This window comes from Musa acuminata, chromosome BXJ1-8 (assembly GCF_036884655.1).
Source record: "Musa acuminata AAA Group cultivar baxijiao chromosome BXJ1-8, Cavendish_Baxijiao_AAA, whole genome shotgun sequence".
In the NCBI taxonomy this organism is placed as follows: Eukaryota; Viridiplantae; Streptophyta; class Magnoliopsida; order Zingiberales; family Musaceae; genus Musa; species Musa acuminata.
This window is the reverse complement of record NC_088334.1, coordinates 31,305,748-31,324,800: the sequence shown is the minus strand read 5'-3', so window position 1 is coordinate 31,324,800 and position 19,053 is coordinate 31,305,748. Positions and strand designations below refer to the sequence as shown.

At 37.6% G+C, this 19,053-nt stretch overlaps 1 protein-coding gene across 1 annotated transcript; it reads left to right on the top strand.

The window, feature by feature from the left end:
- The first annotated feature begins 2,803 nt into the window (after positions 1-2,803).
- On the top strand, positions 2,804-17,443 carry LOC103973493 (transmembrane emp24 domain-containing protein p24delta3). The gene is made up of 4 exons (XM_009388068.3): positions 2,804-3,197; positions 16,531-16,740; positions 16,854-16,930; positions 17,041-17,443. The coding sequence occupies exons 1-4, from the start codon at positions 2,979-2,981 to the stop codon at positions 17,183-17,185; spliced, it is 651 nt and encodes a 216-aa protein (XP_009386343.2). The 5' UTR covers positions 2,804-2,978; the 3' UTR covers positions 17,186-17,443.
- Positions 17,444-19,053: the final 1,610 nt, after the last annotated feature.

Below are 19,053 nucleotides of genomic sequence, written 5' to 3'. Positions count from 1 at the left end.
TCCACAAAGGTTTAGCCTAGTTGTAACCTCGTATAGGTCCTGAAGGACCTGTAAAACAGAAAGTTGATTAGATTGAAAACGAGCGACGGACAAGACCCGACGTCTCGTAAAAAGGAAAGCTTTACAAGAAATTCAGCAAGCACCTTGTGTGTATAGGAGAAAAGAGAGAGGATGAAAACAAGGACTTTAGAAGGTAAAACGAATACTTGCAAGTCCACAAACAACTGCTCACCGGTGCCAGGCGTGAAGGCAAGTTCCCGTCAAGTCAACATGCAAACTTGTGAAGATTTTTCAACGCCCGACAATATACCGAAGCCCCATCCAGCCCTGTGCCACCCAAGGGGTTCTAGGGAGCTGAGATGGCTGACATTTCGCGTGTTACAACGGGCTGCAGAAAACAACCCGTGGTACGCAAAAACGGAGCCATTTTAGGGTTTTTTGGCCTATCGTGGTGAGCGATTGCACTATGCATTGCAACCTGTTCGAACATGTATTTTTACAAGCAAAAACAAATAAAACCAAGGAAAAACATACTACCATGTCTCTGTTCAAGCACGCAAAAGCGACGAACGGTTCGTTGAACGAAGTTGTTGCGAGTGCGCGACGACTTTTCATGATAAAACGTCCGGACTTTTGACAAACTCTCAAACTCCCAACGAAATCTTTTTCTTGACTCTGAGACTTCATTTTGCTTTATATCTTGATCACTATCATAGTTAATCTTGCATACTTAAAACATACTTCGATCTATATAATTATTATAAGGCTTAAATCAAATGTTGTCCGGCATGTCATTGGTTCATCGACGCTTCGTCCGATTCTTCGGCGCATCATCCTCTCTTACGGCCTATTGCCCAATCAGCCAGTTGACCTCCGCAACTCCGATTTCCTTGGCACAATTTTCGCTCTTCTTGGCCCGATGCCCAAATCCATGGCTCGAAGCCTTCTACCTATACATCAATCGATCCTCCGGCTCGACATCTAATCTTCTAACATGTTCTATTCCGGCCCAACATGATTCTTCCTACCTTAATTGTCTCTTCCTGATCGAAGCTTCCTACGTCACTCAAAACGTAAATCAAATAAATATTATTAATTGATTTCATCGTTAAAATCCGAGATTCAATAATATATTATCTATAGTAGCCGTTTCATCTTTTTTATACCCTCAAATCAAAAGAATCTACATAATGGTTTCATTCTATTTATATACAAAATTAAATATTATAAATAGAGCACATTATATTGAAAGTTTAAGGATAACAAATTACAAAATAAACTATTAGACAATAATCAAAATAAATAATTAATATAAAATTAGATATAAATCTTTCTTAAGGATTATTTCATCAACAAATCATACATCAAAGTACCCTTGAAACATATGTACTTTTGTGAATGTATATGAAAGTTATTATCATCAAAAGATTGGCAGTAGGCTTATATGGAGCAATACATGCTCATATCATATGCATTATGCTAGGCTTGAACTACCTAGTGGATATTGTTTGACTGACAATACTGATAGTATTGAATCATATTGAATGATATTGCAAATCCTGATTTGTCTCTCGATGACTTACAACTCATCACATGGATGTAACTGTTAATACAATCCTAAATTTAATAAATTAATAATGTTGACAAAAAATAGTTTACTTTTTGATAGTTTATAACTGATGGTATCGATTATGGTTAAGATACTAATAATGTTAAGCACAATTAGATATACTAGTTCTATTGATCAAGTCGCATTAACTAGTAAGGCTTAAAATTAGTCAAGATTGAATAAACTAATAATGATGTCATTTTCAGCCTTGAAATTGCATCAACTAGTAAGGCTTGAAATTGCTCAGAACAATGTCATTTTCAGCCTATATAATGATGTCAATAATTTGTAGTTGAGGGAAAGAGGAAGGAGAGTGATAGAAATGGGAGAAGATACACTTTAGGTGGGCAAGAGACGGTGACTTCTTGATATCTGTTGACCAGTTGATGCCAACTGACACCTTGTTTGATCGATCCTTTGATATGGCATTTGACAACTGTTATGGCTAAAGTTTAAGTAAGTATCGTGGATCATTGATCTTATGCTTTGGGCGTATGAAATTTGTTTGGATTAGTCGTTTCTTTTCATTGAGCAATAGATCATCCATCACAGTCGGATGTAAAAACTTGCAAACTGTAGCAGCATAGTTAACTCCATTTCCCCTAACACAAATTTGCAATGACAGTTGAAGAGAGTATCGGAGACTAACATTGGTTGTCACCTCAAACACCCCTTGCCTTTACCTCCTCGTATAACTCCCCTTGTCTTAAATCATCGGATCAAACTCGATCCGATCCGCTTTGCAGAATCTGACCCAAATCGAACTGAATCAACCCTTGAATTAATCAAGTTTGAATCGCCCGATTCAATAAAAAAGATTGACCCGAGTTTAAAGGTATTATTGATATTTAAAACAAAAGAGATATCCTAAAATAAAAGTAAAATACGGAGACATCATATTGTAAAATTTTATTATTAAATTTTTTTAGTAAATTACTCAAAAATATTTACAATGATAAACGAAAGAAAAATATATTATTATTATGATAAATCAAATACAGGTAAATCAGAGCTACTAAGCTATCCTGACCAGACCATACAAATGCACGCGGAGCCTATGCAAAAGGTTTGGTTAAGATATGTTCAACTCCATCAAGTATACAAACGGAATCTAACCAAACATGTCCTCTAATTATTTCTTCGGAGATATGATAATATTAAGAAGACAAAATTACTTGAAGCATGGATAAAATCGACAGCGCCCCTCGTTTCACATTTAATTTGATGATCGGACGAATTATTATTCTGGGTGGGAGAGAGAGAGGGAGTCCAACTACTTACTTTATTGCTACATCTTTTCGCCCTCATCTGAGTTGAAGCCAGCAGAAGCAAGTAGAGATCTGGGGGAGCTTGAAGGGGGAAGGTCGAGATGAGGCTGCGCGACGCGGTGATCCGGCGTCCCGCCGTGATTGCGCTGCTCCTGTGTAATATGCTGTTGGCGCCGGGGGTGACCGCGGTGTGGCTGAACCTGCCGGCTTCGGGCACCAAGTGCGTCTCGGAGGAGATACAACCCAACGTGGTGGTGCTCGCCGACTATGCCGTCGTCCATGAGGGCCCGGTCGACGGCCTCCCCATCATCTCCGCCAAGGTAAGCGAACAACTAGTCTCTAGGCCTCTAAATTTTACATCTGTCCTTGATGTTGTGACCGCGTCGTTTCTTGATCGGGGATAATTATTTGTCATTTGACAGACAAAGCTTGGTTTTCGATCTTAGATTTGCATGACATCGGAAGCATTTCTAGGAAATTCTTTGTTTGGCCAAAGCGGATGACTGAGATCGGAGTGATTTTGGTAGTTCTGGTATCTGATGTGTGGATTTGCTTGTTTTCATGAGTGGGTGAAGTCGTGCTTTGTGTTAATGGTTGGATCCGAGGAGGAAGGGTTTTGTAAGGGCGATCATTTCAGAGCATTTGCAGAGAGTGAAAGTCCTGGATAGACTTTGAATTGGATTAAAGGACCAGAAGTGTATTCAAAATTTCACTGCTAAATTCACTGCTAAATTCTCCCTACCAAAATTTCACTGTTAAATTCTTCTGTTGATCAATGGCCATTTAACAATCAGGTCTGAATCTTGACTATGAAGGCTTTAAAAGCATCAACAGATGCATAGAGAGAATTATATGATGGTGAGGGAAGTAAGAAGAAAACCAGCACAATCTTACTGCCATGTCGGTATCTCCTGTAAATTCGACAGGCAAGAGCAACACAGTTTGTGTTTGAAAAATACGACAAAGAAGAGGATGAAAATACTTTGGAAACAAATAACAAACACAAGATCAAGAATACTATAGAAAATATATTTAGGCTAAACACTTTCCTAAAAACGATATTTGTATCCTCTTCTCAACAAGATTGCTATGAGTTTGATGCAAATAGTTTTAGTGGATATGACAAGCCTTTAGAAGATTTGTATTGAGTAAGTAATAAAGAATCTTCAAAGAGAAATTAGAGAATGTCTAATTCAATCACTTGGAGAGTAAAGAAGAAGAGTATGAAAGAGATGTCATCATAATTTACTCTCAAATATCTATTTATAGATATTTTTCACAAAAGACACAACCTTTGAAAAATAACTACAAAGGAAACCACCTTTTCAAATAAGTCTTTTGAAAAAAAATTCTTTTTTTTTAATTTGAACAATTTATAATAATCCCCCACTTGTTTAAATTTAAAATTTTCTCCCAGTGATTAAATAGGATTTATGAATAAAGTAATATATTTTTTGATTTGAATATTACCTTAGTGTAAGCATCACAAAGTAAAGTCGAAATCCCAAATAGCATAAAAGCTTTGAATTTATTATTCCTAATGACAACACCAGTGATACCACACACATAAATGCGATATCCTTGTATTCTTCATAAAATCTTGTTCAGCCCTAATACGGCATTGGGCTCATCCAAGTTTATGAACTTTTATGAGAGAAACTCCAACTCTCAATCGAAACGGCACCACTTCTAAGTTCATATAGGTGAAGTTTTTATAGTATCATTGTCACTCTTTGAGATACTTGTCCTAACTTGACTGAACTTCATTAAGAGCAAGGTTTGCCGTACCGGACTGTACCGCCCGGTACGGGCGGTACGTACCGGTCCGACAGGCTAGCGGTATGCGGACCGCCCTGTACCGGTCCGCCCGTACCGAGCACTGTAGCAGTGCACTGTAGCACTGTAGCATTGCTACAGTGCTCGGTACACCTGAGTGTACCGCTCGGTACACCTGGGTGTACCGAGCGGTATACCGTACCGTACCGGTACCGAGCCCGGGTCGAAATGCCGGTACGGTATGGTACGACGAACCTTGATTAAGAGTATAATTAACTCAACCCTCATTCGGTGACAACCAGCACTTTAACATCTTTAGATGAGACTCGTAAAATATTTCAAAGTGCTGAACCACTCCACATGTCAATGACTTGTTCTTACCTTTTGAACTCTTCATTACTGATTTCATAATGTTGTGTAGGGTTTGCTATTATTGGTGGATTTTTTATTCAAGGAGTTTTAGCCCCATCCATTTTGATGTTGATCTTACAACTTCTCTTGTAAGAGGTTTGGTGAATGGATCGACCAAATTCTCACTTGTTTTCACAAATGTGAGTGAAATAATCCCACTCTTGATTAATTTCCTTACATAATCATGTCTAAGACTTATATGCCTTGACTTTCCATTATATATTTCACTATACGCACAAGCTAAAGTGGCTTGACTATCACAAAGTATAGAAATTGAATTCACACTCTTAGAAGTCAATGAAATTTCTAATAGAAAGTCCCTCAACCATTCAGCCTCCTTTCTTGCATTTGCTAGAGCAACAAATTCTGATTCCATAGTTGAGTGAGTTATACACGTTTGTTTCTTGCTCTTCCAAGAAACAACGCCACCTCCTAAGGTGAACACCTAACCAGTAGTGGATTTGTTATCTCCAAAACTCGATATCCAACTTGCATCAGTATATCTTTTTAAAATAGCAGGAAATTTTGAGTATTGTAGGTCATAATCTTTGGTTCGTTTAAGGTATCCAAGAACTCTTTCAATAGCCTTCCAATGCTCTACATTTGGATTGCTAGTAAATCTATTCAATTTACTAACTGCAAATGCTATATCAGGTCTTGCGCACTGCGTTGCATACATAAGACTTCCTATAACACTTGAATATTCTAATTGAACCACTGTTCTTCTAACCAAGGTTCGCCGAACCGTACCGTACCGGCGTTTCGACGCTGGCTCGGTACGGTACGGTACGGCGTACCGAGCGGTATACCGAGGTGTACCGCTCGGTACACCTGATTTCACCGATTTATCCCTCCGAAAATACCTGAAAATTAAAAAAAAAGTTAGGATAGAGTTTTCAAGTTACAAATAAATATAGTAATAATATAAGTTTAGCAAAATCAATGTAAATTTGGTAAAAATAGCATCACATATCTTTTTCGGGCTTTGAGGTAGTCTTGTTCGAGGTTCGTATTTTAGCTCGTTATAGATTGAAATATCTATAGAAAAATCAGTTGAATTGTTAGACTATTTTGTTACAATATAAACTCTAAAATTCAAATGAATTAAATAATCATATATCTAGATATACCTGATTGTTAATTCTACCACCAAAACGAACGACAAGCCTCCACGGGTGGTGGATCGGGGTCCTCGATCCGATACATATCAATATGATACGTTTGTTTGACCCAATCATGAAATTGATCACATGACATAGTGTATTGATACACCGTATGCCATTGATGCATCAATGTGGTACTGATCGTAGATTGATCGTCATAAATCATATTTGTCCGAGGCAGCTCTTGAGGCATATATTGGTGTTGTTCTGTATCATGCTGTTGCTCAGAGAAGGATGACCAACTATCACCATACTGTTGTTGCCCATATAATTCTTCATAATACGATGACTGTGAATACGATGAGTCTCTTTCTGTGTCTATATCATGTATGCTCTGTCGCATTTGTTCATATTCATCCACTGCCTTCCCCTTCCCCTTCTCCTTTCCCTTCCGCGCATAAACTTAACCAGTACCTTGTCGAGTTCCATGATCTAAATCTTGAGTGGCATGTGTAAAATATTGCTCCTCAGTCCATTCACCACCCTCAAGTTGTGCAGACGAGACCAACGACTGCCCGGTATCACCGCCATCATCTGTTGAGGCACTGTTGTCCGTGTTGCTGTCATGTCTCTGGACCGAACGAGAAAGAGAATGTGATTGTGAAGGTGTCTCGTCGCCCGACTCGATTCTTTCCAACGATGCAACTGATGCTATTGCCTTCCCCTTTGCCTTTGCACGTTGGGCGGACGAGTGTGACCGTTGGGTATCGGTAGTTCCTCGAGCAGTTTGACTCATACCTCTTGATTAGAAAGTTCTTCCTCTTAATCTTCCCAAATTTACCTCGATTGAATTCACAAATTGTTGTTTTATAGAGTTTATGAGAGAAAAGAAATGTTTGAGAGAGAGTTTAAGAGTGTATAATGAAATAGGGGAGAGAAGATTAGTTTAAATAGGAGGAGAAATGGCTACAACGGTCAATTTGACCGTTGGAGCACTGTAGCACTGCTACAGTGTGGTAACGGTCGATTTCGACCGTTACCGAGTGGTACCGGTCGATTTCGACCGTTACCGAGTGGTATCGGGCGGTAACGGTCGAAATCGACCGTTACCGAATGGTACCGGGCAGTAACGGTCGAAATTTCGACCGTTACCGCCCGATACAGGCTTTTTTTGGTGTACCGCCCGGTAGAGGGCGGTCCGCGTACCGATCGCCTCTCGGACCGGTACGTACCGCCCGTACCGGGCGGTACACATCGGTATGGCGAACCTTGCTTCTAACATTCTTGACTAATTTGATACTTGGGTCAAACGGGGTATTTGCTTCTTTAATTTTTAAGTGACTATATTTCTCTAGTTCTTTCTCTATGTAATGAGTATCAACTTGCCTAACATCTTTCGTCTTAAATGTTGAAGATAGAAACCTCTTTGTTTCTACAATACCTTTCATGTTGTTGCTCACTATTAGCATATCATCACATAAAGGCAAACTATCACCATATAGTCATCACAAGGTTTGAGATAAACACATTTATCTGCAATATTATGAACAAATCCATTAGAAAGAATTATTGCATCAAATTTCTCATGCCACTGTTTTGGAACCTGCTTTAAACCATACAATGACTTAATAAGTTTACACACTTTATGTTTATTTCCTGGTAGAACAAAACATTCGGGTTGTTCCATATATATTTCCTCATCGAGGTCTCCATTTAGAAATGTCATTTTGACATCTATTTGATGAACATAAAGATCAAAAATTCACGCTAAAGAAAAAATAATTCTAATATATGTGATCCTAGCCATAAGAGCATATGTGTTAAAATAATCTATTCCTTCCTTTTGTCGAAATTCTTTAACAACTAACCTTGCTTTGAACGTTTAGAGAGTACCATTTATATGATACTTCCTACAAAATACTCATCTACAACCTAATAAGTTTAGAGGTAAAAGGTAAATCGACAAGTTCCTAAGTGTGGTTTGGCATAATAGAATTCATCTCATCATTAATAGCATCTTTCCAAAAAGCAGCATCACGAGAGGCCATAGCTTCTTTAAACGTTTTAGGATCATCTTCCACTTGTAAAACAAGAGGAATTATTTTTAAGACTCTGTCATTAGTTCCTTCTACAAGGTAAAAAGAAATACTTTGATAATCTATCTCATCCGATCTTAATGTTTTTGCTTTTCATACACGAGTGCTTCTCCTTAATTCATGAGATTGCTCTCCAACCTCTTGTGAACTTAATTGATGTCCAATCAAAGGAATATTAGGTTGCTCACCAACCTTTTGAGATGGCTCCACTAGTGACTCTTCACTAGTTGGAGGATGAACATTATTACTTGAAGTCGTTAAATGTTCAAAGAACTCCACATCTCAAGATTCTATTATGATATTAGGCTTCAAATTAAGAAGTATATAAGCTTTGCTATTTAAGGCATAGCCTATAAATACACATTTGATTTCTCTAGGTCCCAACTTTGTCCTTTGAGGATCATTATTCTTACAATATGTAAGACACTCCCACACTTTAAAATAACTAATGTTAGGTTGTCTTCCTTTCCATAACTAATATGGAGATATCTTATTCTTTTTAAAGGGAATTCTATTTAAAATATGACATGCAGCCAATAAAACTTCTCTCCATAAATTATAAAATAATTTAGCATGCAACAACCAGGTGTTCTAGGTGCTGAACATTCATGAATTATGCCATGTTGTTAACAAAACAAGTTAAATTCATTAGGAAAGTACTCTCCTCCTCTATCACTTCTTAAAACTTTAATTTTCTTCCCTAATTGATTTTTAACTTTTGCTTTATATGCCTTAAAAGCATTAAAAGCATCATTTTTATGTTTCAATAAGTACACATATGTGAATCTAGACATATCATCTATAAAAGTAATGAAATATCTATTACCTCCTCTTGTTAATATGTCATTTAATTCACATATATCAGAATATGTATTAAGTCTAACAAATTAGTATATCTTTCAACACTTTTGAAGGGTTTCTTCATCATCTTTGATTTAACACAAATTTCACATTTATTAAGATTATCAAAATGACAATTTATTAAGCCACACTTAACCATTCTTCTAATGGTGCTAGTTCCAATATGTGCTAATCTATCATGCCATAATGAATAAGAATCAACAATATAAATAGAAGCAACATCTTTATTAAATTTAAAATCATTGTCAATAATAGCTAATTTGATCATTCCCTCAGCGGAATAGCCTTTTCCAACACAGATTTAATTCTAGGTTTGCCAAGGAGATTCCCACTCACTAAATTTGTACTCATATCTGGTACATGAAGAACATTAGTAAGAGTGACTTTCTTTCCGAAAGTGAAAGTGAGTTCCACATTTCCCTTGCCAATCACCTTAGAACAAACTTTATTTCCCATTTGAACCTCTTGCCCTTCTGTGACTTATTTGTAAGTCTTGAAGAGTGTCTTATCATAGCAAACATGGATGGTAGCACAAATATCATACCACCAACCAGAAACCTTGCCAAATATGGCATTCACTTCATTCACCGTAGCGATTATATTATCATCTCCCTCAACGGAGTTGACTTCCGGGTTTTGGCCTTTTTTAAATCTGCAATCCCTAGCAAAATGATCAGGTTTTCCACAAATAAAACAACCTCCACTCTTTGGCTTCTTAAATTTTCTTTGATCCCTTTTGGGGCCAAAATGATTCTCCTTGTTTTGTTTGCCTTTGTTGGAATTCTTAGGCTGATTCACAACATTTGTTTTTATATTGCTAAAAGAGTTCTCACTCTTATCTCTCATTCTCGATTCCTCCTCGATTCGAAGATGTTTTTGAATTTGCTCAAAAGTGATATTCTTGGAGTCATGCAAAATATTTTTCCTATACCCTTTCCAAGATGAAGGCAACTTGGCTATTATAGCCCCTACTTGAAAAGGTTTAGGAAGTTCGATTTTTTTAGCCTTCAATTGATTAACAATGACCTACAACTCATGCACTTGTGCCAAGATTGACTTGTCATCCACAAACTTGTAATCAGAATATTTAGAAATTAAAAATTTCTTTGTACCTTATTCCTCGGCGTGATACTTGAAATCCAAAGCATTCCAAATTGCTTTTGCAGATGGTTCCACCGTATAAAGATCATAAAGCTAGTCCGAAAGAGTATTGAGAATGTGTTCTCTACACATGACTTCATCTTCATTTCTCTTCTTTTGTTCAGCCTTGACTTCATCGGTGTCATCGTCAGTTGGATCAGGAATTGGTTGAAGATTTGGATCAAGCACATAGAAGATCTTTAAAGCAGTCAACATGAACTTCATCTTGTCTTGCCAATGGGTAAAATTCGTTCCATCAAAACGATCCAAACGAACAAAATCTTAATTCAATAATTTGATGGTATTTGTGGCCTCCATGGTGAATTTGTATAAACTCACAAAATATCGTTTTTAGATTGTTGAAAAAATACGACAAAGAAGAGGATGAAAACACTTTGGAAACAAATAACAAACACAAGATCAAGAATACTATAAGAAATATATTTAGGCTTGAAACGTGTGTAAACATTTTCTTAAAAATGATATTTGCACCATTTTCTCAATAAGATTGCTATGGGTTTGATGCAAATAGTTTTAGTGGATATGACAAGCCTTTAGAAGATCTGTATTGAGCAAACAATAAAGAATCTTCAAAGAAGAATTAGAGAATGTCTAATTCATAGATATTTTTGAATGTCTAATTCATAGAGGAATTAGAATTTGGAGAGTAAAGAAGAAGAGTATGAAAGAGATGCCATCATAATTTACTCTCAAATATCTATTTATAGATATTTTTCACAAAAGACAACCTTTGAAAAATAACTACCAAAATAACTACAAAGGAAACTACCTTTTCAAATAAATCTTTTAAAAAGAAATTTTTTTTTTTAATTTGAACAATTTATAACAGTTTGTACCATAAAGCAAACATGCAGAGATGATTACGGCCATACACTCATCGTGATATTATTCCTTCTGCATGCAATTAATTATCAACCAAAACTCTAATGTCTCCTATGCTGAATTTGACTTCTTCCCCCTGCTTTGAAGACAACTCTAGAGATCCTGATAGGATCCAGACCATCCCAAGATAGGATATTACAACAAGCTGAAAGTTTTAGCCTTCCAAAATCGCATTGCATAAGCTCAGGCCAACAGTCATTGACCTTGTTTTGGAACATTGCAATGAATTATTAACTCCTAAAGATTCAGCAGATCCAGCATGCAGTGAGACACAACTCAAAGCTCGATATGGCCACAAGACCTATCATGAATGTTGACAATCAATGACATAAAAATAAAATTTTCATTAACAAGTTCAATTGATCAATTGCATGGGGATCAATCTGTTTCTTTCTGTTTTAGTGTTGATCTGATCGCAGATTTGAAAGATGGGAAATGTTAATGAATGCACTCGACGTGATCAGATTTCTGGTCCAAGTTGATCAAGCTCAGGTCTAACCTACTTCATATCCATTTTTATATCACTGTAGCAGAAGTTATCCTGATTTTTCAAGGCCTAAAGATGGAATCCAACTTCATGGAGGAATCCTTCACGAGTTGGGAATGAAAGATCAGCAGTTCTATTTCATTTTGTAAAAGAAAGAAGGCCAAATAGGCCTCTGGTCAGATCAAGAGAACAAGAAAAGCATTTAAGAATCCTTTCCCTAACAAAATAGGGGCTATCAGCCATTGTTCATCACTGAAGTCGTCCATCCATACTGACTGTGTGCATGCTTTACAGACATTGTATTTAAGAGTCAGTACGAACAGTAGAAGTGACCTTATTTTGGGAGTACTTATAGGTAAATTGGGGTTAAATTTTAATTTCAACTGTAAACAACACCTACTTACTTGCGTCCTAGAGCATCACCTTGGAATAAATTGGCTTAACATAAGTTCTTGAACAAGAAGGTAGGTTCAGTTGAAATGTTTCATTGAGGAAAAAGTTACTGGCTAGCTTGCATGGAGAATTAATAATTGTTAGTTCTTAACATGAATAAGGAAGTTGTTCTATCTATGCTTTGACAACATATACATGGTTTGGTAGAAGATATGAGAGTGTGGAGCTCATGATATATGTATGATATGTGGGCAGCTAACCATACATGAAAACAACAAATGCAATTTCATTTGGATCGGTTCATAGCCAATCATACTTATTGGTCCAGGTGTGAATTGGGACACTGACCATCCCTTTTTAAGTGACCCAGTCCAACTTATAATTTTTCAAGAAACCCTACACCTAAGGTTCCTCACACAAGATGCAAATGGGCGACCTAAGTGCTGCTCACCCACACAATAGACTGCCTTGGTAAAAGAGTCTTTTCAGGTGATGCCCTTGGAAAGGAAGGTTAATTTGCTTTCACAAAGATTCTGTGATATTCTTAAAAGAGATAGTGGACAGTAAGGCTGGCAGAAATTTATTCATTATATTTTAATTGTAAAAGGCTTTTGATAGAGGATCCCTAGAATTCACTAGGAATGAGTGTTGTCAAAGGTGCTAGGTGCTAAAAGGCGCCAAGGCTCTAAAACACTCGAGACGCTAGGCGCTCGTCTAGGTGCTCGCCCGAGCGAAACAAGACGCTTGCCAATATAAAAATATAATTAAGAAGAAAGACAATAATTAATATAAAAATTTGACAAAATATAAGTTTTATATCACTTCACAATCAAATTATCACCATTAAAACATTAGTAATTTATTTAACATCTATAAAGCATTCAGTGGCTTAAAAAGGCGCTCGGGCTAGGCGAGGCGAGGCTCGAGCGCCTCATATAAGGGCCAGGCGACGCTCGCCCGAGCCCAAGCGTCAGGCACTTCGAGCGAGTGCCCGATTGATATAAGGCAATCGGGTTCAGTTAAATGTGTTGTTAGTTGGTTCGATTGAACCAACTAACGTACGCAGTTATCTCAAAACTTATGCGCGACCTTGACTCCCAACCCTAGCATGCACTTTCTCCCTCTGCCTCCATCGCCGACGATTTCTCCCTCCGCCTCCGAGTCTTCCTTTGTTGCCGACCGAGTCTCCTCAGCTTTCGTTGTTGTCCGCTATCTGCCATTGCTGTTGCTGTTATCCGCGACTTCGTTGTCGCTGCTGCTATCTATTGCCTCCTGCTGTCTGCGACTCCGCTGCCGTTGCTGTAGCTATTGTCTGCTACTTCTCTTATGAGTTTTGACTTCACTGTCGGTTTTACTAGGTGATATTTTTTATCCATTTTAACAATTATACTTTTCCCTTCTAATTGCTATTAACAGTAAATAATATATTATTAACAGTTGATTATTAATTATTGTACAAAATAATTTTTTATTTATTAGATTAATAATATTATATATTTTTGTATTTTTATATTTTAGAACGCCGTGCTTTGCTCTGGCAAGCGCCTAGCGCCTCGGGCGTTTTAGGACCTTAGCACCTAATGTTTTTTAAATCACTAAAAGTATTAAAGTATTAAATTGACCAAATATAACAACAAAAATAACAAAACACAAGAAAATTAACATAAAAAGTCTAAGAATTTTGGTAAGAATTCTAATAATGATAAATTAAAATTCTAGCAGATTCAATAATTAATGGGGATGTCAAGGAGAGAAAGAAGTAGGAAGAGGAGAGGGCACTCGTGGGAGGGGAAAACTGGCTAAGAGCAAGGGAAGGGGCGGGGAAAGATGTAGAGAGAGAAACAAGAAGAGAGAGGGGGGAGGGGGTACTGTCGGTTGCTAGTGATCTTTGGAGTCACCTTTAAGAGAGAGATAGAGAGAGGCGAGGGGGGTCGAGGGGGGAGAGAGAGCCAAGGGGGAGGGGAGGTGATTATGTTAGGAAGAAGCAAAGAGAGGGGGAAGGGGGCATTACCATTGGCCTTTGTGGTCGTCGGGAGTTACTGAGAGACAGAGGTGTTGCCACCGAAAGTAGAGGGAACAACATGACAAGAGAGAGACAAGAGAGGGAGGTACGACCTCGAGATATGGAGGAGGGGACAGCGCGGCGGGAGCTCAAGGACTGGCACCGACAGAAGGTGGAGAGGGATGGAAAGAGGGAGAAGGAAAGAGAGGAAAGAGGAGAAGATACCTTCTTTCACGAGGGGAAGCATCGTTGGCTTGCACACAAACATCGGTCGTCAGCTTGCACACTTGCTCAGAAGAGTGGATGCAGTCACCTTGCACATAGACGAAGACACGATGATTAGGTTAAAGGAAAGGGGTCACACATGAAGAGGGGTTGGGGATAGGGATTAGTGAGCTGGGTTATCTTGCTTGGTTGAACCGATCAACCGAATCATTCAATTCGGGTTCAACTCAAGCTCATTTAAAGCTAATTTGGGACAGGCGAGCGCTTTGGCTACCCAACACCTAGGCCCATGCGCATGCCTAAGCAGCACCTAGTTGAAGGCGCCGGCCCAAACCCTAATTGAGGTGCTCGGGTCTCGCCTCACCTCGCGTGGGCGCCAAGGTGAGCGTCTAAGCATTTGTTGATTTCATTGCTACGGACAAAAAAATTAGAATACCTGATTTCTGTCACAATTATACTGGTTGTTGCTTCATATATTACTTGTGTTTGTTAATTGCTGTCATCATTGCACCACAATTTGACTCAAGACTCTGCATAATATTTATCATAACTGTGAATCCTTCATCTGTATTTGATCCATGAAGTTACCATTATTCTAGGTTTTAGCCATTACACTTTTCACTACCAATCCTTCATCTTCATTTACTCCTAGCAGTGCCATAAAGCATGCTGTCTGTGGAAAACCAGGCCATGCATGCACAAATTAAGGTAGACATTGCTTTTAACTTTTGGCAGATTCTCATCTAATAAGTTGAAATGGAACCTTTAGTCTATTGCCATATGAACTCCTTTTGATTTGAACACATTGGTGCAATCTGTAGCATTTTTCTCTATCAACCATTCCTCCAACTTCTCGAAGACTCTTGGATTTTACATTTTCAAAAAAGAATAAAGTGCTACAATTGAAAAAACATCTGCAAATTGTGGAAGGTTTATTTTTCAAATAGATGATGGATTAAATCTTGTTGGGTTATATTTCTAGGCCCTTAAAAACAGGACATGGGAATTAATGACAAAAAATATTGCTTTTAGCATATATCAGGTGAAAAGTGGTTTGGAAATGGAGACCAAAAGCATAGCACCAAATTAATTCCAATTTTTGAGTGATTTGACGTAACATAATATTATATGCCATCCTAAGAGCTGATCATTTCCAACTTAAATCTGCTGATGCTCTTTGATGAACACTTGGTGATTTATTTCACGGCATCTATGAGGCTTAGATATGGATATGAGATACTAATACGTCGGAATATGCTGCTATGTCAATATTTGAAAAATGGATGTAAAATGGCAATGACAGACCAAAAAAATTTCATTTGTTAGTAATACATATTACAAAGCTTGGCATTTGCTATAGTATTCTAATATGTAGTTACATATCATTATGAAAACAAGTAATCAGAAAAAATGTTCAAAGAATATGCATGAGCTACCAAGAACTTTTGAAAAATAAGGTAGGACCATTACTTAAACTTATTTTATCAAAATCTAATGTTTGGTAAAAAAAGTCAATAATCTATCTGATGATGTACTAATCTTTTCCATGTTAAAGAACAACATTCAAAGGAAGCAAATAAGTGTCTAAGAAGTAGCCACAAAATATGCCTCTAAAGAGCATCCAAGATATTAAATATCGTGCAGTATCCGATATGTGTCTTGGGAGTATTTAACAATCATATTATGCAACATATATTCGATATAGATATTGGAAGTCATTTGTATCTGTTCTTCATAGCATAGCATGAATCATCCTATTATGATAAGGCAACATCCTTTTGGGATCTTGAGCTCTGAAATGTAGAGGAAAAGGCAGTCTGGAAACTTAGCACTGAGTTTTATTTTGACTCCCACATTACTTGTGATAGAGAAAAGGAAGTGCCATGGAAAAAAAGGAAGTAAAGGTTGGCTCCTGTCTTTGGGCATAAGAAGTTGAGGTAACATCGAAATGATATGGACAAGAAGGTAGGCCCCTATTTCCATCATAAGAGGTAATATTGAAACTCATGAGAATGATTGGTGCCCCAACATTCTTTGGACTTGGGAGCCAATTTAGCTTCAGTGAACCCACCTTCTTTCTTTCTTTGCAAGCCATTATCCCTCCTTATTTTATGTATCTAAATTACATAAATAGGGTGTGTTGAGATCAAGAGAGGCTTAACAAAGAAATTTTATAATGTCTAATCATCAGTATTTAGATGGCATCTTGTATATTTGTACCTTTTGTTGTTTCAGCTGAATTGCCTTTTATTGTAGGTTACATCACCTTATGGAAACACACTTCACCACAAAGAGCATGTTACAGCAGGTCAGTTTGCATTCACAACTACTGAAGCCGGCAACTACTTGGCATGTTTCTGGATAGATAGTGGTGATAAAGGTATTGGAGCCAGTGTTAGCCTTGACTGGAAGATTGGAATTGCAGCGAAGGACTGGGATTCTGTTGCCAAAAAAGATAAGATTGAGGTGAGCACTTAGAGCTACAAAGCAAACTCGTCACCTTGGTATATAGGATGTGCAATTCCAATTTGAGGTGCATTTTTTTGGTGACAATTATGGCCAAGCTTCTCAAAATGTAGGGCGTTGAGCTAGAGTTGACAAAATTAGAAGCAGCTGTTCAAGCAATCCATGCAAACCTGCTTTATCTTAAGTCCAGGTAATTAAAAAAAGAAAAAAAGTGGTTTCTTGTCAAATATTCCATGCAGTTGTGGGTAATAACTAGCATCTGATCATGTATTGTTTCTTCTGTATTTTTTATGCTTTCAGGGAGGCAGAGATGAGGGAAGTAAGCGAGAGGACGAATGCAAGGGTTGCATGGTTTAGTATTATGTCCCTTAGTGTATGCATTGTGGTTTCCATGTTGCAGTTGTGGCACCTGAAGGGTTACTTTCAAAAGAAGAAACTTATCTAGTTTGTATATATGATAATGTAGTCTAGCGTGCAATACTATAGAGAAACCGAGAGACTCCAAAGAATGCTGTCTATTTTGGTTTAGGATTGGCAGAGAATAGTGATAAATGTTTGATGACAGCATTAAATGTAACATGAGGGTGTCTAAATGGTAAAAAATGAATCGAAGGGCATATGAATGATTAATAGTTGTTGTTCGAATTACTCTTAATTTATTATACTGAGATAAATATCGAAATAATTATGAACATGTATTTCATTTAGATGTCATATATATGTTGTTAATACAGTAGTCACTAGCAAATTTTGATTCGATGCAGGTAGACTTTTGTTCGTCTTGCCTTGTGTTTCCGAAACACTTGAACGAGTAGTGACAGCTCATACCATCTATGTTCCCATGTTTTGGACGGTATGCGGGCAATTTACACGAGTTGTTGGATGTTCATAGAATTTGTAATGTCTTTCTCAATCAAACTGACACGCACAACTACTTGCAATGTCACAGATAAAACATCTCCGACATGGACTGTCCTCTCCCTGCATTAATGCATGAATCGGACATGGTGTGGGCATTTATCACATTTACTGCAGGATTCTCATATATGATCATTCATAGATTGATCACAGTAAAAACTAAAGAAAAAATCCTAATTGAAATCAAATCTAATGGATCAGCTTATGGGAAAACGAGAGACACGTCCATCTAAGAGTCTCGTGTCTTATCTTATTGTTAGGATTCTAGCTACGAAAATTCTAATTGAATTTCATTAAAAGGGACATTCATGTAAAATCTATCTAATCGACCTCTATGGAACCCCTATAGAGTTCCAAGGAGGTTGATCCCCCAAAGAGATCAACCCCAAGCTTAGGATCTACAAGGGTTCTATCACTTGGTATCAGAGCAACGTTCTTGGTATCTCGCTACCCTTCCACAGTCAACAATCAGCCCTCCACAGCTGCCCAAAGCAATTCCCACAATTGCTTAAAAGATTGTCGTCGAATTCTACCGTCATCTCCACCACCACGGATCATCCGTTAATCTTCCCGTGAATTGCAAAAGGTTATGATTTTTTACCTTACTACTGCTACAATTTAGTTATATTTATTCAAAAATCTAAAAAAAAATGTTCCTATATTGTTGCATAAACTTTTCATCGCCAAGTTTTCATCTTTACGACGAAAGATGCATCGTAGAATTCCAACTGCATAGCATAGATTGTTTGATCTTGTCAACTTTTTCTATCCAAATCTCTATGAAATTTTTATGACAACTTTGACACTTCCTAACAGTGGATTTTCCTTTAGTTTCGTCAAAAAAAATTCTCAATATAAACCACTGATCTTTTACGTCTAAACTGCTACACTTTAGATGTAAAAATCTGCCGCAATACATTTTCGTGATCCTTAATTTTTTCGAACCTTCCACCACCCCATACCATTAACCCATCAACAAAAAAAAAAAAAAGGACATCTATGATCTACAAGCAGATGCTATGAGTTCTCAAGATCTAATTGATGCCAAATTTGAAGTATTGGAATCTCGGATTGAATCACGGCTTGAATCATGCTTGGAGGATAGATTGTGCGCTTTGTTTGCAGAATTCAGAATTAGACAACCACCAAGTCCAACCAAATTTCAACGAGAAGAGAGTTTAGAGAGGCATCCAGAGAAGGAGGGACAGCCCTCGGATATGCTTCAACCATGCATGAGAGTGGACTTCCCATGATGGGAAGAAGGAGACCCAACGGGGTGGATTTCGTGCATTGAACATTACATTCGCTACTACCGAACGTCGGATGATGCTATGGTGGAAATTATTGTCATCTACCTTGAAGAAGATGCTATTCAATGATACAATTAGCTGGAAT

What these genes read in the sequence shown, in the direction of transcription:
- LOC103973493 (XM_009388068.3), top strand. Translation starts at nt 2,979, where the DNA reads ATGAGGCTGCGCGACGCGGTGATCCGGCGTCCCGCCGTGATTGCGCTG. An exon ending in CCAAAAAAGATAAGATTGAG is followed by an intron (nt 16,741 to 16,853) that starts GTGAGCACTTAG and finishes CTCAAAATGTAG; the next exon opens with GGCGTTGAGCTAGAGTTGAC. An exon ending in CTGCTTTATCTTAAGTCCAG is followed by an intron (nt 16,931 to 17,040) that starts GTAATTAAAAAA and finishes TTATGCTTTCAG; the next exon opens with GGAGGCAGAGATGAGGGAAG.